Source organism: Seriola lalandi, unplaced genomic scaffold (assembly GCF_002814215.2).
Source record: "Seriola lalandi dorsalis isolate HSWRI2012SDOR001 ecotype SW California unplaced genomic scaffold, Sedor1 jcf7180002054256, whole genome shotgun sequence".
Lineage (NCBI taxonomy): Eukaryota > Metazoa > Chordata > Actinopteri > Carangiformes > Carangidae > Seriola > Seriola lalandi.
The window spans coordinates 1,426,649-1,452,221 of NW_019524809.1; the positions used below are offsets into that span (position 1 = coordinate 1,426,649).

The following is a 25,573-nucleotide window of genomic DNA, read 5'->3' on the forward strand; positions in this document are numbered from 1 at the left end:
CCAGCATGTACTGAAGTCTCAGCTCCACTGCACCCAACCTCTTTGCCCATTTTTGGATTAGATGCGAGTTAGGCGGAGTCAGGTACTGGCAAGATGGCAGTGGCGGAGCTGTCCACTCTGAGCTTCAAAACCACTCTCCAGAAAGAGAGGCTAAGTCCATCTTTATTTACAGTCTATGGTAGTGGTGCAGTGGTCAGCCTCTTGTAGCCAAAATGAGTATTACTGAAGCATAAACATGATATCACTCAAAAGGCTTCCAGCATTTATGGCAAAAACACATGAATGGCATGAAATAATATGTTTATATGGCTCTTGGTGGCTTTTAAACATATGCACTGCACCTAACAGATGAGTAACTTTTGAATGAGTGAGTTGCTCAGTGTTCTTCATAGTAATAAATGAGTTTCTGGGGATCATGTGGCCTACAGCTCTTACTGTAGCCACTATGGCTACTACACAACCCATCGCTGTTCCTAAGGCCTCGTCAAGCTAAGCTGTGGTAGATAAGGAGATCTCTTTGATGCTTGCTAATTTATTTGGATTCTTACAGTGTTTGCAGTGTTTATGGATGTGTGTTTTTTTTTGTGTGTGTGTGTGTGTGTGTGTGTGTGTGTGTGTGTCAGGTGTTTTACTACCATGAGGTACCATATCCTCCCGTGGACGGGCGTTTTAAAGACCATGCAGTGTGGTCGGGAGATATTATGAAACGGGACGCCTCCATCACCTTGCATGAGGTGCCTCCGAACTTTAATGGTACCTTCATCTGCCAGGTGCGTAACCGCCCAGATGTGCACGGCAGTAATGGAGAGACTGTCCTCAAAGTCGTCAACAAAGGTAAGACTGGCGGCACTGTACATCTGTAAGACTCAGTATTTTCTGGGAAGATGAAAAGTTTTCACCTGCATCACATGTACTATAGCAAAAGGAAATTTAAAATTTTCAAAGAAGCTTTTATTTTTGCTTTTCAGTCATGACCTCAGTATGTTAGGTATGTATTTAGAAGGTAGTACTGGCTCTGGTAGAAGAATTCTGGTAGTAGTATTACTCAGGCTTCTCTACAGGTAGGTCAGAGGTCATCCCTGGAGCAGGATGGAGTTCAGTGTCTTGCTCAGCAGCACTTAAGCAAGTGGAGTGCTTGAGGTATGAAGAAGAAAGATGGTGTGTTTAACCACTAGGATGCTCCGTCTATGTATGGCTGTGTCTGTTTTGTCGCTATTGTTTTCTCTGCTGCTGCTTTCACCCACTTTTATCACTGATGTTTGCTTCTAGTTTCCCTCTCTGAGATCGGGGTCCTGGCGCTCGCAGTCGGAGGGGCCTGCGGTGTAATCCTGATCCTCCTCGGTATCTTTGTGGCAGTGAGGTACTACAGGAAAAGGAACATGGAAAACGACATTGAGCTGCACCCACAGGAGCGCGAGTGGAAGGACTCGACTGTGTGGTGAGGGCCAGAGAGCCGGAGCCTCTGCTTCTCTTCTTTTCGGACTGATGTTGACTCTGATTGGCTGTTTGGTTCCACTCTTCTGGAAGAGAAAATGAAAGCTGGGGGTGGGGAGGCGTCTTTGTCTTCCATGTTTGCTCCTCCGATGTGAACCTCTCATATATTATTACAGTTTATTTACTTAAGTATTAGCGATATAATGTACCACCCATGCAATTTGTTGTAAAGCCAAATCTTTATGTACACATACACGTTTTTATCAAATGTTGCCAGTGATTGTAACTACTAACTTAATTTCATCAGTTTTTAAACTGTGGACTAGGGGATGTAAATATGGATGGATTTTTCTAAGTGCAGTTCTTTAAACTTGTTCATTTACCTCAATTCCCAGCAGCGGTGTTGACTTCACCAATTAGGCTTTTTTTTTTAATTGTTTTGCTCTTTTATCATATAGCAACGGAATCACCAGTTAAATGTGTGTGTGTGCTTTATTGAACTATGCTTTAACTGAATCATCAATTGAAAGTGAGTCTTGTATATAATTCATTTTACGCCTAAAGAGCACAATAGTGCTTCAGACATGACACTGCTGTGGTGAATTGAGTCATATATCCTCTCTATTGCCTGCTACTGTTGGGTTAAGTTTTCAAGATATGGCAGGTGAGAGCAGATAAACTTTTTACGGGCAAAATCTTCCCTTTACTCTATAAGAACTGCTGCTTCACTGCTGTTTTGTCACTTTGATTTGTGAGTACAGGTGAAGAATTTTACTAATCCAGAGAACCACAGAGGTTTTGGTGGAGAAATGTTCATGAACTGATGGTTTGGTCATCTTTGTCCACTGAAAGAAGCAATATATCAATTCTCTGTGGTACTCTGGCTGGGTGTGTTTCAAGCTGAGGATTCGGGGTATTGTATCTTTAAAGTCTCTTCCTCTGTTCTATTTGGCAATGGATGTTTGCTGATGGAAACCAGTGTGGGCCATTTGTTTATTTGCTGCACTTTCCATACTCCCAGTTATCCACCAATGGCCAATCTCACTGTTTATGTGTATGTGTGTGTGTGTGTGTGTGTGTGTGTGTGTGTGTGTGTGTGTGTGTGTGTGTGTGCGATTGAATTTGTTTCATGGGGGTGGGGTCAGTACACTTGAAGAGGCAGTTCATCTGAAAGTTGTGGAGAAGAAGAAAGAAGCTGAGAGTTCAGATGATGAAGAGTCCGAGCCCAGCAGTGGAGATGATGAAGAGGAGGAAGGTGGCGTTGATGATGATGATGATGATGATGATGACGGCGATGATGACGATGGTGGTGATGACGATTAAATTGGCACTCTATTGATTAGAATCATCTTTGCAGCCTTTTTGGTATTAACATGGTTTAAATGTTCAGATGTAATTTATTATATTTTTTCAGAGTTCAGGGCATCACTAACATTTAATGTTAAAGAACTGTTATTCCACTAGTTTACATACAGTTGTTTTTTTTTTGTTTGTTTTTAAAAGGACCAAATTCAATGCAGCAGAACCATCATCATCTCTTTTTTTTCTTTCTTTCTTCTTCCTTGTAATAACCCGCAGCCCACATTTCCCACATACAATTCAAACGCTCACAGTTCAGTTGGAGATTCAGTTGTGTTATGCTAGTAGCAGCGCTAACGAAGCTTCGAGCCGCTAACCTCAGGCAGAGATGAGGAGCAGGCTACAGCAGTCTGGCAGGCTCACTGCTTTCTAACTCCAACCAACCAGTGCTGACTCAAGTGATATCACATGTGGACATTTTTCTGTAGCTGTGGCAGTTCACCTGAAGCCCTGTAAACAGACTTTAATGTGCAAAATCAGTGCAGGTCCACTTCCTTATTTACGTACGTATGTGGACCGATGGGTGTGAGTTGTAACTGTAACTTTGCTCCTTTGTGCTAATTTGACCACATTTCCATACAGCTTCTGCTGGAAATGTATTGCCTCAGATCAGTGTGAAAATTCAGGATTTTTCATGTCTAAATGGACAATAGATTTTTTATTTATCTTTGCTACACATAGTGTTTCATATCTGCTCCACTGCCACATCAACACCCACTTCCTAAAAGCACCAGCTGAGTAAACAAAACCAAACTTTTGTCTACTCAGCTGTTTCCCTTTAACTGTATTATAATGTGTCTTTACAGAGGGTTTTGAATGTTGTCGAGGAAAAAGTGAGAGACTGGTTGTTGAGATATATGAGCGATAAACAAAGTAAGGTGTTTACAAGTGTTTTTTTTTTATTTTGATAATGTACATAGTGTAAAATAAGCAGAGATTTACACTTTAATCAAGTCCTGAAATGTTGTCACATGTATCTTGGTTTAAAATAAAAGGACCGTTTTTGAAATTATTAAGTAGCATGAAGTGTATTTTTGATAAAAAATGTTCAGTGTGTGGGAACAGATCAGCCCTTAAGGAGAACACATTGTGTGTGAAACCATCACCACTCACACACATGACAATGAATTATTGTACAGTCACACTTCCTGGGCCTAAAAACAGTAAAGCTCACACACTTTATTCAATGTTTAAATCTAACTGCACTAACTGTCAGTTTGTCCAATCAGCTTGTTTCCAAACTTCTCTTATGGTTGTTTGTGTCTTGAAATGAGTTGATTTGTATTGAAAACAGGTTCAAATACTCTCACTGGGGCATTTTTTCAAATCTTTAAGGGTCAGTTAACACCCACTGAAGGATCCTGAGAAACAATACTCAAGTGTGACATTGATGGTGAATGAGTCAGGGTGGAGAGAGACTGTAACCTGCAACATGTGGGAACCTGTCTGAAACAACACATAAACCACACTGACTGTCTTTTTCAGGCTACAATGTGCATTACTCTTTGTTTGAACTACTGAACAGGTTCTTTCTTTGTATGAAAGAGTTAAGTGCCATTAACAGATACTGCACATTTTAAAGGAACATGACAAGATCATTTTATGACCTCTTATGGTTATTAAAGAAAGGGCCAGCAAAGAACTTTATGGGTCACAGTCAATGATCCCCACTTCATTCGTTAGCATACTGTATGTAACAACTACTGAACCACAAACATGGGCCTGGGTTTACCCATATGTGTGTGAGCACCCTGTGAAAGGCAGTAGTGTGAACCTGACACTATTATTGATCTGTCATTCTCTTATTTTGTAATTTCTGCATTTCTACAGTGGTCAAAAGCTACTTGCAGTTTACTTGAGCGTTTTATGCCATTTTATACTGCTGCTCTACATTTATCTCACAGCAGTTATTACCATTTTCTTGCTCAGCCACTTGAAATGTTTCAGATGTCAGTGAGTTGTTTCCTTTGAAAAACTTTTTTTTCGATTTTATTTGCACTACACACAACAGTTACCTTTTTACATGCAGTTATGAAGCAACATTATATGTTTGTGTCCACCTGATGAACGCAAGTCCAATGTTCACTCTCTTTTTGGTCTCTACAACCTTCTGAGGGAAACATCTGGCTCTTTAGCTGCTAAATGCTCCACAAGTCTGTAGCTGACTGCTATTGGGTGCTGGGTCGCATAGAGCAAATTATAAAATGACAATCAGGAGGTCAACTTTTTCTCCAGGGCAAAAGGGAGCCCAGTACAGTGTAGGGGCGTGCTTCAGTGAACTGAAGTGTTACGGGAATTACAGTATCTTGCTTGTTTAACTAAAGCAAATAAATGTAGCAGAGTAGAAAGTACAATATTTCCCTCTGAAATGTAGTAGAGAAGGAGTCTAAATTAGCATAAAAGGGAAATACTCAAGTAAAATACAAGAACCTCAGAATTGTATTTACAGTACTTTGAGTAAATTTGCTTAATGAAAAACAAAGGGTGATGGAGCCTTTGAAGTCTTGGCCTCTCGGTTCTGGAACAGCCTTCCATCGAGCATCAAGTCAGCGGACTCTGTTGCTGCCTTTAAATCCTGTCTTAAAACTTATTTTTATAGAATGGCTTTTAAAAACAACTGATACACTTACCATTTTCTTTGTTTGAGAGTTTTTATCTTTTAATTTCTTTCATTGAGTGTGAGTGTGACAGGAAATGTGTACGTGTACGTGTACATGTATGTTTATATGCACTTGTTTTTCATTATGAAATTCATTATGAAATCATTTTTCATGTTGATTACGTTTTTGAATTTTCTTCACCTTTGGAAAGCACTTTGTGCTTTTGCTTGAAAAGTGCTCTATAAATAAATTTGTTATTATTATTATTATTATTATTAATAATAATTATTTTCCACCACTGCTAATAAAATTACTTAGCCGTCAGTACACATGTATTTTAATATTGTTCAATTACCCAACAAGGTAAAACTCCTGAATTCTTGAGGGAAAACAAAGGGTGTGCCTCTTAAAAGGTAAAAGACTAACTAAACCACTACAGCAATGCAAAAGACTATTAAAATGAAATAATAAACTCTACATTTTTGTCAAAATATATCTCAACAACAACTTATCCTCCATTATCTCACTGCTCATGACTGAGCATCAGTGTTTGTTAAAAATTAAATCACATGACATTTCACATTGGTAATGAAATGACAAGCCAACATCGGAAATTAAAGGGCGTGCTATCAGCTAGCTAACATTTGTTAGCTAATCTGTAACTTAAGCAAAAGTTATAAACTAGCTAACATTCGTGTCAATCTATACAAACTTGACACAGTCTAATTCAGAAAACAAGAAAATACAGTGTATTAAACAAGATAGATAGTTGCTACTGCTACTTACATTTACCTACAGTTTCGCACAGGAGCAGAGGCGCTAGCCACTGATGGGCGTGAGACCTGCAGACCTTCAGCTAACATAAAGGTAAAGAAATGGTATGGTCCACTGTCTGAAATCTTAGTACATGTTTCTTCCAGGCATGAGTATGGGAAATACGTTGTAATATTTACAATTACAGGTAAGAAGGACATTTAAATGTTTCAACACTGCTGAACTGTTGTTTTTACCTCTCTTGAGGGGAGTCCAAATCTTAATCAGGGGGTCAGACTCCCCCAATACCATAATTCAAACCCTGCTGGGCAGCTAGCCTACAGTGCTTTTTTAGAGCTTTTTCACTGGAAATAGCTGCCCACTGTGGCCGAAAGCAAGGTTATGAGAGGAATGACAGTGAACCAAAACAGCTGTGTGAAGAAATTCAAAACAATTTCTGTAAAGCTCTGTAAAGCTGAGGGCCCCCTAGGTTGCAAACCACTGAACTAAGACTAAACTGTATGTAAAGTACAGTAGTTACTTTAAATTGCCTCATGTGAATTAATGCATCAGTATGTAAAGGTAAGTCACAGAGCATTTTTCTGTAGAACAGTACTCGTGCTTTTTATACTTAACATTTTGCTAATGAACACACTCATATCACTATGACTCACTAATGCACAGTTTAAGAGCTGAGATGTGTGTCCTTGTCTCTCTGGAGCAGCAGTCATTTTGCTGCAGTGTGAGCAGAGGACACCTATGTGCTTTAAGTTACGTGTGCACCTACATGGCAACTATGAACACAAATACAAGACACATACTAATGAATATCTGCACAGTACATGTGTGATGGGATTATGATTGTGTGAGTATGATTGTCTGCGAACATGCTGCTGTCTGTGTAGTTACAGACGTCCTGCACAGGTCTGCAGCAACACCCTGTCTTTCTGCAGCAATTTTTTTTTTTTTTTTTCTTATTGCAGTTCTGGAAGAGTTCCCACAGCTGCTGCATTGATACTCCAGTGGAGGGGCCTAGAGAGGAGAGCAGTGAGCCCGCAGCCTGGCCATAGTATCTCTCATTTAGAGCTCCACACCCATGAAACAACCCTTCACTCTCCCTGCTGTCACCTAACACCACACTTCACCTACCTATGTATGCTCATTGTGGAGCCCTGAACCAGATTAGTTGTCCGTATCAGTGGTCATTGTAGGCGAATGTTTGTAATCCTCTGGCTTCTTTTTTTCACATCCTGCAGGTGATAAATGAAATCAGTCTCTAGATAGTTTGTTCACTTAACACTTAGGTATTGATGCAGAATTGGATGCAAGTTCTACTGAATCTACTATATAATAAGCTATACAACAAAAAATGAGTAAAAACTAAATTTAATTCAAGAGCTCCACAGCTAAACCCTAGCAACACAGATTCCATGTGAATAACACAAGACACACACATGCACTGCAAACTATGCATGAGCTTGTAAAGAAAGAAACACCCCGTATACTCCCTGTAATAACCTGCTCGATGAATAATAGATAACTTTGTTAAGTACAGCACTTGCAAAGTAGAAATAAAGTAGTAAAGTAAAATACACACACTTTTAATCTGCTGTTGTAAATTTGAGTCATCAGCCCTTCAGGGTTGCAAACTTTACCTTTTATTTTCCTGTAAAAGAAATGCCAGTTCATAAGCAGCGAAAAAAAAGAGCCAGGAGGTCCAAAATGGATGTGCAGCTGTCCCTGTGTCCTCTGCCCATGTAACCGTTCCCTGGCTCAGATGGCACGCTCTGTCACATGGTCTCAGTTGCATCCCTGTTAGCTCTCACTATCCTCCTTTGCTCCAGTATGAAACTCCAGGCTATTTAACCTCTTACCAACCTTTTTTTTTTCTAATAAGCTGACACCAAAAAGCCATTATTACCGTACAGTCGCTTTCTATTCACAGTAATGGATGGAGTTTGAAAGGCATATGGTCTTAACGTTAGTCAGGTCTAAAACAGACTAATCAAATCTGGAAACTCTGAGCTAAGCACTTCCTCCGTCATGTCCTGCAGTAAATAGTGTAGACACAAGGCATTGGTGAGCTGTTGTTGACTGATGTGTTTGTGTGTTTATGAGAAAGGAGCTGTCCTGTTGTGAAAAATGACTGCATCTCATACCATAGTGCACTTGCAGCTGCATTGCCCTGATCACTACGGAGTAATGAATGTCTCATGATATACAAGATAGTTTGACCTTCCAGGCTTCGAATGGGACCCATGTCACGCACACACACACACACACACACACACGCACACACACATACACATATCACCGGTGGCTATGTATGGGGATTATCCTGAGCCAGGGGAATATGAGAGGAGAGGAGAGGAGAGGAGAGGAGAGGAGAGGAGAGGAGAGGAGAGGAGAGTCATAGAAAAACTTAACTCTTTCAATCTAAGGAAGGGGAAGGGAATATAAACTGTTTTCCCCTCCCACTGTAATCCTGTGAGGCTGAGTTTTGGTACCTTAAAGGTGACGTTATCAGAGAGCCTGTCCATTTATGAATGGAGCATATTGATATCGGACTGAGCGTCTGGCCCAGCCCTGAGGCTGCATTACACAACCTCCTCCTCAACCTGCACTGCAGAACTTTTCTCTGATCTTTACAAACACTCTGACAAAAGTGCCTGAGTCTGCATACACGCCCCGAGTCAGGAGATGAGGGGGAGGGTGAGGGAGAGGAGAGGTGGGAGTAGCAGAGTAATGGGGATGGGGGGGGTAAGAGGTATATGGAGGCAGGTGAGGGAGGGGAGATAGAGGGATGAGGGAGAGAGAGAGAAAGAGAAAGAGAGAGGGGGCATGCAGCCAATGGAGAGGACAGGAAAAAGTTGTGAAATAGCCAGAGGGACGGGCAGGGAGAGGAGTCAGCTTCACTGGGGCTCAGTTGAGGAGGAACGAGAGCAGCAGCTTTTCCTCCTGTCCATCTGTCTCTACATAACTGTCTGTCTTTCTGTCTGTCTCTCCTCCCCCACCACCACCACCACCACCACCTCTCTTCTCTAATTGTCTCTCATCCCGGCTGGCGCTGCAATGTGGCTGTCTCTGCAGTGAAAGTGCTGGCTGGCAGATTCTCCTTGAGTGAACCCTGACTGTGCGCAGTGAGCTCCGCCGTTGTCCTGTCCACACTGACTCAGCTGTGCAAGCAGCCTGCCAGCCTCTGAGTGAGCACCGGCTGCACGAGCAGGTAGGCATGACAAACTTGAACTGTATTTACCATTAAATTGTGTTCTTTCTGTCAGTCCTACCCTGTTTACATTCTGGCAAAATTACATGTGCAGATGTGCATGCTTGCAGGAAACATGTAAACACACACTTTTTTTACTGTACTGCCTGTGATTTTATAGTGACTCGATGTACTGTTTTAAGATTTCACTTTTTCCTTCTTCCCTTCTCTCTCTGTTTCTCTTTCTCCCCCTCCTCCCCCTTTGCCCTCTGTGTAACCTACAGTCTCTTCCACTGGAGTGCTGCTGGGGCTGGCAACTAGTCTCACTAGGACCACTGTTGGTGCAACACATTGGGACGTGCCTCACTTGGGGTCCAGACACCTAGACAGCAGCATCCAGATTTAATCCAGTGTACCAGAGAGGCCACATTGTGCTAAGGGATATTCTACTAGCCACCTGGAGCCGGGGCTGGATCCTGCAGCACTGCTTGTTTTGGAGCAGATCTGGCTGCCATGGAGGTCCTGTGTTTTGGGGTTGAACCCCCAGGGCTGGGCCCTCCACACAGAGCCGTCGGCCTGATCTTCTCCATGCTGCTTGGTAAGGTCTATCTCTATACTGTACAGCACCTCCTTTTGTTTGCTCTGTGTTCATTATGCCACAGCTGACACAACAGTGCTTCGTCTCTCTTTTTTGAAAACTTCATATTTGTTGTTGTTCCTTAAGCTTGTGCCTGATATCAGTGTGCATTTGTTTTTGTTTGGCACAGCAATGATTCTGTAGCTTTTCTGGTGTTGACCTTCATCTGCTTCTGACCTACGCAGAGTAGATTTTTAGATGCAAGTGTTCATTGTGTGTGTGCGGCTACAGTAGGTTTTTGGTTGGTGGCAGGACTGGTTTGCTGGCTGGGAAAGAATACTATGATTAGCACTTTTCTTCAATGATCTTGCGTTTCATCTCACAAGCAAAGTGTGCTTGTGGTTCTGCTTGGAAACCCAGAGAGGACAAGACTAAGAAGGTTTCATTAAAGATTAGGCAGTTTGGAATCAAGTCTGTGGTCAATAAAGTTAGGAATCAAACAGTTTGTTGTTATCTGTGATCCATATTGGTTTGGACTGGGATTGTGAGCCCACAAGAGAAAATGTCAGCAGAATAAAGTGACCCTGTGATGGAATAGCTGTGTCAGGCACTCCAGGCCCTGCCATTCAAAGCAAATTGTGCTGGACTGCATGTGTATCTGCAGTAACAGAGCAGCAGGGCCACTTGGAGCAGTGTCCAGTAAACCATCTTTCTTTTGTTTTTATTGGAGTCATAAACTTTGTGTACAGAGAGAGAGAGAGGTTAAAGAGTATTTTGGCAGAGCCTGTACAGTAGCACAACAGCACTGTAGGAATCTGGAGGTGATGTTGTTGTTGCAGGTAAATGCACATGCATGTTACCATATGGGTAAAGGTGTGGTGGATACACATTAAAAGGGGCGAGTACAGATTACAGTAGCAAAGGAAAAACTTCCCATACTGTCAGTATAAATGTGTCTAATAGGTTTTTCCCACATTGTTCCTTCATTAATCAATTTTATACTTACTGGAATTTTCTAAACCTGCTTATGGGTGTGGAGCATCAGTGCAGCAATAGTGAAGCAAACGCGGATCAGAAAGTTAAACCTGATCTGTGACATCATGTGCAGGAACTGAAAGCTCCATTCAAACATTCCTGGTTCAGTTAAGTCAATAAAATGTATTATTCTTAATCAAAAATATTTCTCAGCCCTTCCTGATACAAAAAAACTGTAATGCATCAAAACACTTGCTGACTTACCAGTGTTATTGTGTTGCCAGGTAAAGTTTTTCTATTGTATTTTTCAGAAGCTTTTTTTTGTTCACAGATGTTTTATCACAGGCTGCCCGAAGTTCTTTATTTAGAATGAACGATAAGGCATTTTGGCCACCTAACAAAAACTGCATGGTAGACTTAAACAGCAGATGCAGGCGCCCAAGTATCAGAGATCAAAGATACAGTATCTTACATTATAAAGTTCATCAGATACCTAAACACATTAGATTCTGGAGAAATCGTCATATTTGTTTTGTGTAGTGCACTATGAGGTGGTTAGAAAAGGCACCTCACTGAATGTTATACTTGTTAAATCAGATATAGATAAAAGCTAGACATGGTGAGATGGTGACTATAAAGCATTCTGACTCAGAAGAGACAATGCTGTTGTGACCAAATGTCTCTGTAGTTCGGTTTCCAACATAAGTTTTTAATGACTGGACAGTCGTGGAAAAGCAAAGTTCAGTATCTTCTCTCACACCTTTGATCTCTACTGAATTAGATCCATTCTTGGCCCCTGTTAACCTCAAATCCCAGTCTTACAATCACAAAGAAATCCTATACTTCCATCAGTGTGGGGTCCACCTTTGCATTTCATATCACCTGGGTTTTTTCTTTAACTTTGAGATATCTTTGTTTATTCATAAGGAAATGTGGTTCTAAAGTTGACATATATGGGCTAGAAACTGGAGCACCACTGTTCCACTTTTATCTGAAGCACCAAAACTCACAAAACAAACTTTTATTGAAAACCTAGATAAGAAATTGTAAAAAAGACTCAATGTACAGCGAGGTTAGTGATTTAAGGGAGAGTAAAAGTTGTTGGAGACAAAACACAAAGAAGATCAAGGTTCCTGAAGGAAGAATTGATACTGTGTTATTGCATGTCTACTTGTTTTGTTCTTGGATTCTTGTCAGCAGCTTCAGTAATGACAGTGACAGAAACAGGGAACTCTCATAGAAAAGAAATATTTTAAGGACACAGAGGGACATGGAGCAAATGTGATAAACAATGAAAATGGAATATTGCCAAAAAAAAAAGTGAGTGACATTGGGAAATGTGCATGAGGAAAGAGAGAGGAGGGGTGATGCTGTTGCTCTCTCCTCACTGTTTCTGTTACTGTTTTTTTGCAAGCTCACTGTGCTGCATTGGACCAGCTGAGGAAAAGATTGGAGCCAGTGAGTTTGCCAGAAAGCAAGAGTGAGACGAGAATGAGTCAATAACATTCCCACATACAGTGTGTCCTTCTTCACTGTGTTTGGTCATGTCTGTTATTCTGAGCAATGCTATTTGCTATTTGCTATTTGCTTTTTGCTATTTGCTGCAATGGTGCTTGTCTTGTCAGATGCTGACCTTGAGCATGTTAAGAAGAAAGTGTAACACAGTGTGCAGAAAACAGAGGGCAGGATCATGTGAACGTTAGAAAGAGTAGGCAGAAAATGTTACAGCTGCCCCTGCAACCATGAATCATATGTTAAAAGTGTTACATTGTCCGGGTATAAATGTCTGCATGTTTAGCATTGTAGTCCTGCACAGCACCTTGTGAGCATGTAGTTTACACCTTGCACACTAGATGGAGCCATTAAGCACAAGGTGTTTTAATGGCGTAAAAAAAGTGCTGTAGCACAGAGTGTCCTTGACCTGCTGAAATTATTTACTGCAGCTATTTGTTACCTGCGACCTTGGCAGTGTCTGATCACAGGCACAAAGTCTAGAGTTATTGAGCAAAAAAGAAAAAGACAAATAATAAACAAAGGCATGATTGTTTCCCTAATCCATCTTGATTGGTGGAATTAAGATTTGATCACTGTGACTTCCTGATGCTGTGCTCCCTGGTGTACAGTTATAGTTTTCACCAGGAGCAGCAGATTTCGACTTCTCTTAATAGTGATGTCACGACAAGGACTTTGTGGTGTCATGTTACTCAGGGTTTGACTCATCAAGTGCCAATAATCATCAGACATATGTTATAATGTGTTAATAAATGAAACTTAAATACTCAATGTGATAAACACACACACATATATCTTCTTATCACATACAGTATACAGAGCGAACAGCATTTGGTTGTGTGCTACATTGCAGAGAAATGATAAATCTTGTATTCCAGTATTTTGGTCTGTATGAGGTAGATTTACTGTCACTTCACTCATTCTCATCGTTCATTTGAGAATGAGTGCTTTCTTGCAGAAAATTATAGAAGACTGATACAGATTTTAAAAAATACGGCCTCAGCCGGCAGCTGGTTGACGTAGCTGTCAGATGATTCCTCCCCTGTGGAGTCTTATCTTGCTGTGTTTTCTACTCCCCCTCATCCTCAGGTGTGTGGTCTGCTCAAGCCCTTGAGATGTCTGTGGGGAAGATTCCCTTCCTCCAGGCAGTGAACGGCAGCACAGTCATGCTGCCTTGCACATACTCGAGCTGCATCGGCATCAAGAACCTCTACTTCAACTGGCAGTTCAATGACAACGGCACCATGCAGAAGGTAAGACCCTTTTGTCTGAGAGAAAAGTTTATGTTCAGGTTTTGGAAACTTGTAAGTGGTGGATGATTGACAGCTTGCTGGTCCTATCAGGTGTGCGAGTCAACGATAGCATCAGAGGAGGTGGAGCCAAATGTGAATGTATTACGAGAGCGGGTGGAGTTTGTGGGGAAGAACCATCACAACAACATCTCCATCTTGCTGTGGAACATCACCTTCGAGGACGGAGGCCAATACACTTGTTTTGGACGCAACCCAAAAGAGAAGGACAAGAACCACAGTGCCATCTTCACCCTCATTGTGGTGGACGAGTGTGAGTCATAGTCTATTCTGATAATGTGTGCTGATATATGTGAGGGTGCACAGTAGTTTATTTTCCTCTCATTATGTATACTAATTGGGATAATTAGGATTATTGACCCACCTCTCCACCTTCTGCCCTTTTCAGCAACTACAATGAGACCAATTATATTGAAATCTGCCCAATCTGACAACACATCCCTGATGATATTTAAACTATGTGCCCTGATATACTGTATATTGTTAAACCACAAATTTAACACAACTCTTTGGTGTTTGCTTAATACCGCCATAAAGTGCAAACTGAATTCAAAATAAACTGGAATGCAAAAATGTATTTGATGAGGATAAAATAAATCAAGCCACAGTCATCTATCTATGATAGATAGATAGATAGATAGATAGATAGATAGATAGACTAATAATAATAATAATCTGGGACAGTTTTTGTGTTAAATTTCTTTGTGCATTTTATTCCTTGATTCAGTTTGTTATGTTCTAATTAGTCTCTCTCTCTCTCACACACACACACACACACACACACACACACACACACACACACACACACACACACACACACACACATTCTGCTGGAGGATCAGTCCAGGACAATTGCTAATCCTTCTTTCCTATTAAACCAAGCATTTTGTAGCTTTTAAGCAAAAGGTAGTTCTAATCATGCAATTTTGCAATGCTCATCACTTTAAACTGACTGACTGATCCTAAATTAGTCTCCCCTCAAAATTGGCACAGCATCACTTTTTTTTTTTTTTTTTTTTTAAATCTACTGGTGGAAACTGAGAAATGAGCAATAATAATCCACCACCCACTCATTTGATTTACTGACAGCTGACAGGATTTAAAACAAATTCTCCAAATATCATTAAAATGCTTCTGGGAAAGTGCAGACAGTAGCTATAAAAGTCTGAAAGAACCAAAGGTCACGGGAGATGAGTTCCTAATATTTCCGTGTGTATTTTGTGTGTGTGAGGCATCAGGAGAAAGCTGCCGCTTTCTCATGTGGAGGCACCAATTTGTCTGGAGTTAGAAGGTTTTGTAACAGCACAGCAGACTCACTGCAAAGCATTGTGATGTTCATTTTGAAATTATGTAGATTTATGTCGATTTTTTAGTTTTTTTTCCTTTTTGCTAATGTCTGCAGTGAGGGTGGTGGACAACACACTGACCATCATGATAGCTTCGGCTGTAGGCGGAGCCATTGCGTTGCTGATGGGCTTCATGTTGCTCAAGAACTTCACTCTCTTTGTTATTTCCAAGCTTGAGGAGAAAAAGTGAGTTGTCACATCCACTTGGGTATTTATCAGCAATGCAACCATTTCACACTGTTTCATCAGATCACATTGTCGGTGCTCAACTGCATGTTTGGATAGCTCAGATACTGTACATCAAGTAGTTTGTTTTTTTGGGGGGGCGTTTTCTTAATAATGCAAGCTTGAAATATGTCTTTGAGCTGCTGTTAACTTTGTCTTCCTCTCTTCTCCTCCAACCCCTCTGCAGTAAGGAGTGCCTTGTTACTTCATCAGGGATCGACAACACAGAAAATGGCCTCTCAGGATCCAAAGCTGACTCCAAACCAACACCAAAAAAGAAATGAGAAGGTGCATGTACTGTATATAAAACCACAGGAGTGCTCATATTTATATACCTTCTTTGCATATATTTGTATGTGCACATGTATTTGGACACATTTTTGTTGAAGTTGGAATGTTAAAAAACTCTGCCTGGCTGTGGGAATACATCCATGTGCACACAACAGTACAGGTGCAGATGATATACAACTAAAGAATGTGCAAATTATGAGGGCGCACATAATTATTTGAAATGTGCACATCATTTAATCATTTACATTGGAGGATAATTGCACCTACCAGAGACGCTGCAGCTTGACTTGGTGAGGATTAATGTCCAATCTTATATATTATTTACAACCCACATCAGCTCCCATATATCTACCTCTTTTTTATGTGTCGGTCAACACATTACCAGAAAAACTTGTGCTTGTTTTTAAAGAGGAAGCCAGTAACTGGACCTGATGACAGTTTTTAGACAAGTAAAGATAGCATGCACTTTTACTATTTTTCTTTAATCAAATATGTCCTCCTGGCACAAAGAGCAGGAATATAAGTATAAATCTATACAATGGTCTCAATGGAAACCTATGTTCCCAAGTTATCTCTGCCTCGACTGAGGGACTGTGGGAAAACTCACTGCTCTGGAAGATGACAGCTATTTAACTATGTACAGCTAGCAACAGTCCACCTATCATTAGAAGCCATCAGGTTTAATTGAGCTTTTATTCCCACTGTTTCTGCAGGCTCTTATATACACAAGCAGATTTGTGAATTTACTAATGAATATTTGGCCGTTCTAATCATCCATCATCCGATACATCCTTTCCAAGGAGTGAAACATGATTGTTAACCTGTCCTCCAACATCATTGTCACATTGGTTTTGTGTTTGTACTTTGACCATTAGATATCACTTCAATCACATCATGGATATCTGATTTAAAATACAGTGTAGACACATGGAGGCCCTTATACTTTTATGCGTTTACAGTGGTTATGCAGTGAGTTTTATCTGAGTGAAAGCATGCTTGTTTATAATGAGTGAGCTACATGTCTGTAGTAGATGTGTTCGTTTTGAACTCATTAGATTAAAAGCAAATCATGTGCACATTTTATTAAATTATGGGAATGTTTTGTGCGACCTTGACATGAATGTTATGTGCACAATATTGTGTGGATAACACAGTTGTATGTCACTGCACAGTTGTGTACTGTTTAAAGTACATTGTTGCCATGATATATCAAATGTCTATTGCCACAGCCAGAGTAGACTGAATAAATAATCTCTGACTGTTTTTCATCTGAAATCAAAACACAATGACACTTCTTTGTTTAACTGCTTGAAATAGGGAATAATACAGTGGGCTGAATCCTTCTTAACTAACAACAAATTCACAGAAGCCCTTCATTAACATGGTGTACTTAGTCAAGATCAACATTTGATTTTGAAATTACAGTGATGTCCTATAACTTTAAGCAGTTCTATTGGACAGATCTACTGATCCATTTGTAGCTACTCTCTACCCAGTATATTCTGACTTATTCAAACAACTGTGGTAAAACAAAGGGCAATTTAGAAAGAAGTAGTTGCCCAAAGGCTTCACTTCTCTTCACTGAATATTGTAGGATTCAGCCCAGTTCTTCATCCTTTACCTTCTCTTTGCTTGATCTAAACACAGGTGCCTGTTAGTGCTTCTCTGCTCCTCTGTCAGCGAGGACAACGACATATTGCAACACAGTTTATAAAACTCAGAAGACAGTAATAATACAACTAGCTTCTCAACTGAAATGATAGACAATCCCTTGAAACAATCTCTCCCCCACCCACCCCACCCCACCCTCTAGAAAAGTGAATGACCCTCTGGTGATGCTGCTTTGAAGACAAATAACCAATGCATTTTAAGCATGTGCAACACAGGGCAGATTTTAGACACAGTGCTTGAAAACAGACGTGCATACGTTTTGGAATAAAAAATGTTCTAATATACTAACACTCGTAGCGTCAGCGCTGAGGTTAACTGTAAATCCCATTTTATGCCATGCTACTTCCATTGTGCTTACCCTGGCTGAGGCTAAGCACTATTTAGTGATGTGGACCTGGATTCTGTATGCCTGGATCAGGCTCTACATATTACCTTTGCTTAGTATGTGCCTCTTCATGGAAATGGCTTGTTTCTCCTAAACATTGACAAACACTCATTTGGTCAGTGTTTTACACTTTGCAATAAATTATTTTCACCTGCTGCACTGCAGTGAAAACAATATACCTGGTTGTCCTGCCCATGCATACAGTAACTGATACATTTTCTCATCAATGTTTGAATGATCATGGGCTCAGGTCTCAGAGAGCAGGATGAGTAGGGGGGCTGTAGTTCAAGTGTAAATGCTCGTGTAGCCACTGACTGTACCAAACAGGGATGAGTCCTTCATCAGGAGATGAATGTATCTGCATCAATGTATCTACTGAATGTCTGGCTTTAAAAAGAAATACCTCCGGAGAGTGGGGCAATTTGTAGGTAAACACTGGGTCAGGACGAATGTAAATGTACCTCCCCAGTCACAACAGGTGTTACATGAGTGTACTGTACAGTGTGGTGTGTCATGTATTAACATGATAATAATGTGCCTCCAGTCTTTAATCGGCGGTGTGAAGCAATATATTATAAAGGGGGTGTGTTGGGCACTTTAAAAAGGGCACTTTATTTGTGTGTGTGTGTGTGTGTGTGTGTGTGTGTGTGTGTGTGTGTAATCCAAATCAGAGCTGGTTCGTCACATTGTTCATCCAAATGAGACGAGAAGAAACCAAACAGCACACATGAGGAAACAGTCAGGAGCTTCGATTCTTGAGGGTCCCATGAATTGGCATCAGTTACTCAGTGTGATGTAGTTCTTGTTGCTACAGCATTAGATAGCGAGGGAACAGTCAATTTCCAGTCTATATGCTAAGCTAAGCTAACGGTTTCCAGACTCGAGAGTGGTATCAATCTTCTCGTCTAACTCTTGGCAACACAGTGAAAAAATGTATTTCCCAAAATGAATCCCTTGCGTATAAACCAGTGGGCTGTCAGTTATAGAAAGAAGGCCTGATTTGATAGTTTTTTTTTAATGACTTCATCATCCCATTTCATGGGATCTTTTAGAAAGATGTTGCAGGTACATAGTAAACAGTATTTACATGATATACATCACATGTGTGTTGTTTGGCTTTTAAGAGAAAATCCACCCTCAAGCAGGACTGGATTTAAATTTTCAAGCTGTTGTTGTGACTTTGGAACCACAAGGACAAATTTTCACAGGATCATAAAATCAAATAATTTAATTTAACTGAGTGGGTTTTCTCTGACTAATTTCTTCAGGTTTACTTTAGGTTAATGTTGAGATTGTGTCAGTGAGGGCCTCATGATGACAAGCAACTCTATGCAAACCACAACAGAAGTGACAGTTTGTCACACTGCACCTTTGAGTTACTGTGACAGTTCTGTAAGCAATACGACTGTAGGAGAAGCCCCGGATCAGGGGGGTGTGGTGATGAGACGCAGGGTGAATGGGGATCATCCAGAGGGAAGCATTGGGTGGACTGGAGCCCCTGTACTCAGTCAGACCCTGCAGAGCACATAGACTCACAAAGTCATACTCCACTGCTGCTCTCTGCACACAAATATACAGTTATAACGCTCTGGCTCGCCCTCAAATGATGTCCCCATTTTCAGCCTCTCATCCATTCATATCAGCTCTTGATCTCTTTATTATAGAAACGTTAAATCTAATAAAGTTTTGAATAAAATCTGTCCTGTCTTGCTGTTTGTATCTGCACAACACTGGATCTGTGACAGCACTGCCCCCTGCTGGGCAGATCGTTACCAAGGTGAACTTGTGCAGTTAAAAATGGAGATGAAAAATGTCCACTTTAAATTTTACACAAAAAGATCAGTTTTGTTTTATAGTCATGGTCGGACTGGAAAAGGCCTGCACTAAAACACATGGAGTTTGAAAGATGTAGGTATTTGCAGGCAGGGATGGTCTAATGAAATAAGATGGCAAGTTGCATAATGGGAACTATGGTATTTTCTAGAGCCTGGCCGATGCCAGGGACTATAAGTGGGGATATGTAAGCCACTGATTTGTCAACCCTCACCATTCTTTTATAAGCCTGTCTCTAGCAGGTCCCCAGCTTTGTGGAAATATAAAACTAAAGTCTACTGTGTCCAAGTTATATCATTTTTTGTGGTTGACATTTTTTGTCCAATAGCCATTCAATGTATTTACACTCTATAATTATTTTTCTATATTGTAGTTTCAGTTGTTCGTCTGCCATTCCTTGGCTGAAGTATGAAGTCTCGCTTCCTGTTACTACATTAACCACAGGTGTCGCCAAATCTACCACCCTACAATTTTTATCCCAATAACAGCATTTATAAAGGGAGATTATCCCATCATCGGCTTATTAGTAAATTAACAGTCATAACATTCATTCATGCTCTGCCTTTAAACAATCCAAACTATTATAAGTTAACCTAGTTTCATTTTCTCCTCATGACCAGCATCACTCTTCACCTCTCTAATATCTGAAGGGGCTTAGATTGTTTAATTATAGATGTTGCATCAATTAACTATGTACAACTTTTTAAATTGCGTAATAAGGAAATTGTCAGATTTGATTTTGAGCATTATTTCATTCTTTTTAATATTAATGCAGTTACTTCACATAAGACATTGTTCTAAGGAAAAACTATCCTCAGTGAGATCTTCTTATATCATCTCAACATCCCAACTACAGAGTGCAACATGACAAACATAATCATACCTAGATCTACAAGGTGATATAACAATGAATCATTATGCAGTAATGTGCAAAATTCGGTCCACTTCATGTTGCAAGTTCAACCAGCAGAGGTCAGCAGTGACCTGCACATGCGGTCGGGCTGAACAGCAGATCACATGGCCGCAGACAGCTCAGTGAGAGGAGGGGGTGAGGTGCTGCTGAGCTCTCCTTCAAGTTGGTAAAATTGAAAGACAGACGAAGTTTCAGTGAGTGACCTCTGACCTGTGAGCATAACGCACACATATTTACATTTGACCTCTTTCACCTTATGATTACTACGGAGACTATAGACTAATGTTGTTAAATGTGGGCAGGGTGAGAAACTTTTACTCCCATACTGTTCTATATAAATATACAAGCTTCACAGTTTCATGTTTAGTTAATGATTGAATTATATATATACCAACAAAACACATCACACTCAGGTGTTCATTTTATTATTTCTGTTAGTGGTCTGAAAGGAAAATCTGCCTATGAATATGAATGAAATACATAATAATGACTGTGTTATAAAATGTTAGTAATAATAATAATAATAATAATAATAATAATAATGTTTGATAATGATGACAAGACAACAGTGGAAGAGACATTCCAAAGCATTTTCTAACTTCTCTGTAAAGTGAATTTCTCAATAAGTCAACCTAAATGTCACTAAATGAACTTAAATACCTTTTCACAATTAAATCATTTTATCACAAGTAGTGCCGCCACAATTAGTGGTTTTGTTTTACTGGTCTTGGGTTTGTTCAGGGCAGTTGAATATGAAGCGGCTGTTGCAGAAGAGGATCACTTTTCAGTTCCACCACTGGCATCCACAGTGACTTTAAATATTCCATGAACTGGGAGTGCCCTGCAACTTCCCGTCCTCCCCTAATTTATGCTCATCCAGAGGAGCTTTTCACATCAGGCGCAACAGAGAGCGCCACTGAATGGAGGAAACTAGCCGCGTGGAAAGTTGTTCAGTCCTTCAAGAATTCACTAATATCTTTTATAATTGGTTTGATTGAGCTGACGTGTGTTTTACCTGCTGTGTGGAAGTGTCATGCCCCCACACCCTACTACTCTCTCTCTCTCTCTCTCTCTCTCTCTCTCTGTCTCTCTCCTCCTTTTCCTCCTCCTCCTCCTCTCTCTCTCTCTGCAGTGCATATCTGTGCGCAAATGTCTACGCACGTTTCATGGCTCGGAAAGACAAAGAAAAGCAGTTACTAGTCTGGTGTTTAGCTCCACATCCCTGTGATTAAAGCCCAAACTCAGAAGGAAAGATATTAACAAATCTTTACAATCTGAGCAGTTTTTGTAGATCCATATTGCGCAAAGAAACGCAGTCATCAGGGGCGCACAGGTGGGTGCGCTCTCCAAGGTGCCAAGAGATCTGCTGCGCAGCTTTGGTGCTCACACAACCCGCCAGTTTTGGATGCAACTGGACCAAAAAATCCACAGTTCAACTCAAAGCAACCCTCGACTTTGCTGTGACCCATCGTTCCGCGGTGTTTTTGATTAGTGTATGGGAGGATGGATTTGTATGCACGGTAGTCTTGAGAAGAGAGGAGGGGACATGGGCGGGGCTGAGGCGCCTCTCATTTCCCCTCCATGCGTAGCGGGGCAGCAGGGCTGGAGAGACCTCCGGGGAGCACAGTCGCCAGTCCAGCACGGAGACCCGCCTGGCCAAAAAACCGCGCCTCACACTTGCCAGGATTGCCAAATATTCCTGAAAAATATACCTGCTATTTATGGCATGTGGCTTGTAACTTTACTCCTGCTGTACTCTCTCCAAGAAGGTAAGAGAAAAGGAAATGCTGGCAATATTTGCACACCCTGTACACTGAGTGCTTTTAAGTTGAATGAAAAGTGATAATCGAAATTATTATTCATTTATAGCCTTGAATGATATATGTGGCTTGTGCTTTGATGTATCATTGGCTGCCTTGTGATGAGGAATTGGCTGGAATTTAATCTTTAAATAAAAATGTATAAACCTGCTGCGGCTGAACAGGTACATGAACAGGGATATTGTGAAAGTAAAAATGTAAAGTGCTTTTTTTGTAACTCAGTTTTTTGTGATTTTATGCAGCGGCCCTTGATGCCTCAGATGGTGCTGATAGCACGGATTGTTTTCGCATTACCAACTCCAGTTATGAATATGTAAAATGGCTGAATAGGGAGAATGAGGTGCAAATACAGAGGGAGGGTGAGACAAATGAAAACATGTATCGGCCTTCAATTATATCAATTGATTACCAATTTGAGAACAAATTCGCTCAAAAATGTTGCACGCCAAAGTTTTGAGGAGGATGCCTGTGATTTTTGATATCTTGATGCTCTCATTGTGTAGCCTTTGCTAATTGCAGCTGTTTTCGTGGACTGTATTTAGAACAAGCGCTCCATTCCACAAAGATAGCCCACTCTTATTTTTTAGGATGAGATTTTAAGGGCTTTAAATTCTTCTTCTGCGTAATGGCAAATTATTGCCATTTTAAATTAGATGAAAAATAAAAGGCACTTTTTCCCCACAACGGCCTTATTAGTTTAATAGGTCTACACCCATATAAAGGCCATAATTAATGAATTCAGATTTCTCCTCCTTATTTAATTCATTTAGTCAATTTTGTTTAGGCTATAAATGTAAAAAGGCGGTTAAATGGATTCATTCTTTCCCTCTTGTTCAGTATATGCAGCAAATCCCTGACCCTATTGCAAAGTTGATCTTCTGCTATTACAGTGCATTATAATAATCCTGAACAAATCTGCGTCGAAAATAACAGAAAGTCAACACCATCTCCACATAAGAGCATTTCCCAGGCCTTTGTGTAGCCTTTTTCTTTGAAGCCATGTTTACATATTGTTTTTGTCCTTATTAGCACGGGCCCTGAGAAGGTGTAAATTCATTTAGGCTCTCAAAAAGTCTGGGATGTGGTGAATTGGTTTGAAGGAGGAATATGGCTGTTCCCAATGCAAACGAAGTAAAATAGGCCATTAACCTCGGTCCATTTGCCATTTTAAGTTAAGGCATTTTCCAACATTAGATTAGCCTTTTTTTTTTTTTTTTTTTTTTTTTTTTAATCAACTAGCAAACAGCTGCATGTGTGCTGCCCCTGTTTGTTGTCCATGTTGTGTTTTAGTCAATTCTCTTGAATTCACTGGATCCAATGTTTCCTGCTGCTGTTGATTTATAGCAATAATTCAAAATGTGATTTCTGAGCCTCTCTGGCTTCTGCGGAATCATATTAATATGCGCAAATTTATTTCACCAAATGAGAAACTCCAGGGGCGTGGGTGCAGATTATAGACTTGCCCGGTCATGTTCCTCACTAATAGCCCACCTGGACCCCTCGCGCTTCTGTGTGTGTGTGTGTGTGTGTGTGTGTGTGTGTGTGTGTGTGTGTGTGTGTTGGTGGGCGCGCGGTGGAGGCGAAGTGACGGGGACACCCCTTCTTGGTTTTGTTGTTAAATGTTGGACACTCTTGGATGTTATTTCTGCTAAACCGCGAGTCAACTTATTTATTTATTTACAGGATCATTCACAAGAAAGAAACACACGTGCTAAATAATTTCTACAGGAACTATGTTAAAGAAAATGTTGCTAAATGATGCCAGAGACGCTCAGGTTTAGGAGGCAATCAGGGTGCAGGAAAAAATGCTTGAAGGGTAATAAGAGTTGAGCAATTAGAGCAAAATGCCTACAATTTTCTTTCAGTAATTCCAAATACACTAGCCTATTAAAGAAGGGTGTTATTGTGATTTTTAATTGGTGATTTGAAATCAAAAACTTCTTCTAGCTATCATTTTAAATCAAATACAAAGACGGTATTTACTGTAATTGTGGATTAATTAGCAGTGAATAAAAGTGTAATATATACAGGCCTGCTGTAGGCCTATTTTGGAACTTTAAATTTAGCTTCTAACTAATTAAACCGGAACATTCAAATGATATAACTTGAATTTTAATTGAAGTGTGTAAAGCAATAAGGTGATCCCTCACCCTGGCATGGATATATGCATCCCCCCCACCCCCAACCCCCCCAATTCCCTGTGCTGCCTTTGCAAGGCTACACAATTGAAGCTGCAATCTGAGCTATAGGCACTACTTAGTGACAAAGCTGTGAGGTCCACGGGGGTGCCAATCATTACTCAGGCAGGGCACAGGCCTCCATTTTTACAGCTCAAACCTGGCATTATTTAATTTTACATTTAAGAAAGCAAAAACACCCATTTTAAGGAGGGTTAAAGCAGAAATAACCAGCTCATATTGTGATGTTGCTTGTAATTTGAGGGGATCAGATATACAGTATGATTCTTGTTATTTGAAATATGGAGACAAAATTTGAAAATGTCTGTTGCTGGCCTTTCTTTTAGATAAAAAAAAAAAATCAACATCTGATGATTGATCAAACAATCTGACTTACACCCTCTACACTTTTAGCTCTATAAACCAGCACTTAAATATATTTTAACAACAGCCATCTTTCAAAAAATTAACAAAGAAAAAAAACATCTGCACTCAAATTTTGATCATTGTTGTCAAATGGTGGGTAAAGAGTGCTAGTGTGTGCTGGAGCTCATTACACTTCCCAGCTCACCAATAGGATGTTACAGCTCTGTCACTGGCATCTCCCATTCGTCCTTAAATCTCTCATAAATCCCTATGAGATTTTGAATAAGAAGTTATCATTAAAACAACAACAACAGAAAAAAAAGAAAAAAAGCAAATGAACATTATCAAGAGTAAGAAATAATTTTTTTCCAACAAGAACTCTGTGTTAACACAACACGGATGCTAAATTGAGCCGGACCTCCTCCAGATTTTATTGGATGCTGGAGCTGCACATTTTCGGAAGGAGGGTGCATTCAGCAAATGTCAAATCTCTGAAGCAAGTAGTTGTTTTTGTTGGATCTCTGTCTCTCTCTCTCTCTCTCTCTCTCTCTCTCTCTCTCTCTCTCTACCTCCATCTCTCTCTCCATCTCTCCCTCCCTCCATCACTTCCTCTAGCAGTAACTCCCCTCCCTCTTTCTCCCTCATCACTAGGCAGAATTAAAGGTTGGGGGAGGGGCAGTTTATGCAGACTGTGCTGGGACTTGTGATCCACAGATTTGATATTCACATTAAGAGAGAAACTGGCTGCTTTGATGTGAGGGGGAGCAGGTCCCAGGGGACTGCTGAAGTAGCACACTTTTTTTTTTTTTTACTGACACAGC

General features: G+C 40.5%; 3 protein-coding genes across 4 annotated transcripts in view; all 3 read left to right on the forward strand.

The window, feature by feature from the left end:
- mpzl2b (myelin protein zero-like 2b) overlaps positions 1-3,805 on the forward strand; it is a 9,615-nt gene extending 5,810 nt beyond the window's left edge. Inside the window, exons 3-5 of the mRNA XM_023404631.2 lie at positions 624-834; positions 1,270-1,438; positions 2,580-3,805. Of these exons, the coding sequence (XP_023260399.1) occupies positions 624-834; positions 1,270-1,438; positions 2,580-2,757 (558 nt within the window). The 3' untranslated portion in view covers positions 2,758-3,805. The remainder of the gene's footprint in view (positions 1-623; positions 835-1,269; positions 1,439-2,579) is intronic.
- Positions 3,806-9,048: 5,243 nt separating this feature from the next.
- scn4bb (sodium channel, voltage-gated, type IV, beta b) lies at positions 9,049-19,321 on the forward strand. The gene is made up of 6 exons (XM_023404682.2): positions 9,049-9,372; positions 9,636-9,949; positions 13,505-13,668; positions 13,759-13,978; positions 15,128-15,257; positions 15,484-19,321. The coding sequence occupies exons 2-6, from the start codon at positions 9,865-9,867 to the stop codon at positions 15,578-15,580; spliced, it is 696 nt and encodes a 231-aa protein (XP_023260450.1). The 5' UTR covers positions 9,049-9,372; positions 9,636-9,864; the 3' UTR covers positions 15,581-19,321.
- A 2,581-nt stretch (positions 19,322-21,902) lies between these two features.
- Positions 21,903-25,573, forward strand: part of LOC111653984 (cell adhesion molecule DSCAML1-like) — a 50,559-nt gene continuing 46,888 nt past the window's right edge. The window contains exon 1 of one of the 2 annotated variants that reach the window (XM_023404789.2): positions 21,903-22,158. In XM_023404789.2, coding sequence (XP_023260557.2) covers positions 21,903-22,158 — 256 coding nt within the window. The remainder of the gene's footprint in view (positions 22,159-25,573) is intronic. The other variant, XM_023404790.2, reaches the window with a different exon arrangement.

Coding starts and splice junctions, on each gene's coding strand:
- scn4bb (XM_023404682.2), top strand. CDS start 9,865: ATGGAGGTCCTGTGTTTTGGGGTTGAACCCCCAGGGCTGGGCCCTCCA. Junction 13,669..13,758: donor ACAACGGCACCATGCAGAAG/GTAAGACCCTTT, acceptor TGGTCCTATCAG/GTGTGCGAGTCAACGATAGC. Junction 15,258..15,483: donor TCCAAGCTTGAGGAGAAAAA/GTGAGTTGTCAC, acceptor ACCCCTCTGCAG/TAAGGAGTGCCTTGTTACTT.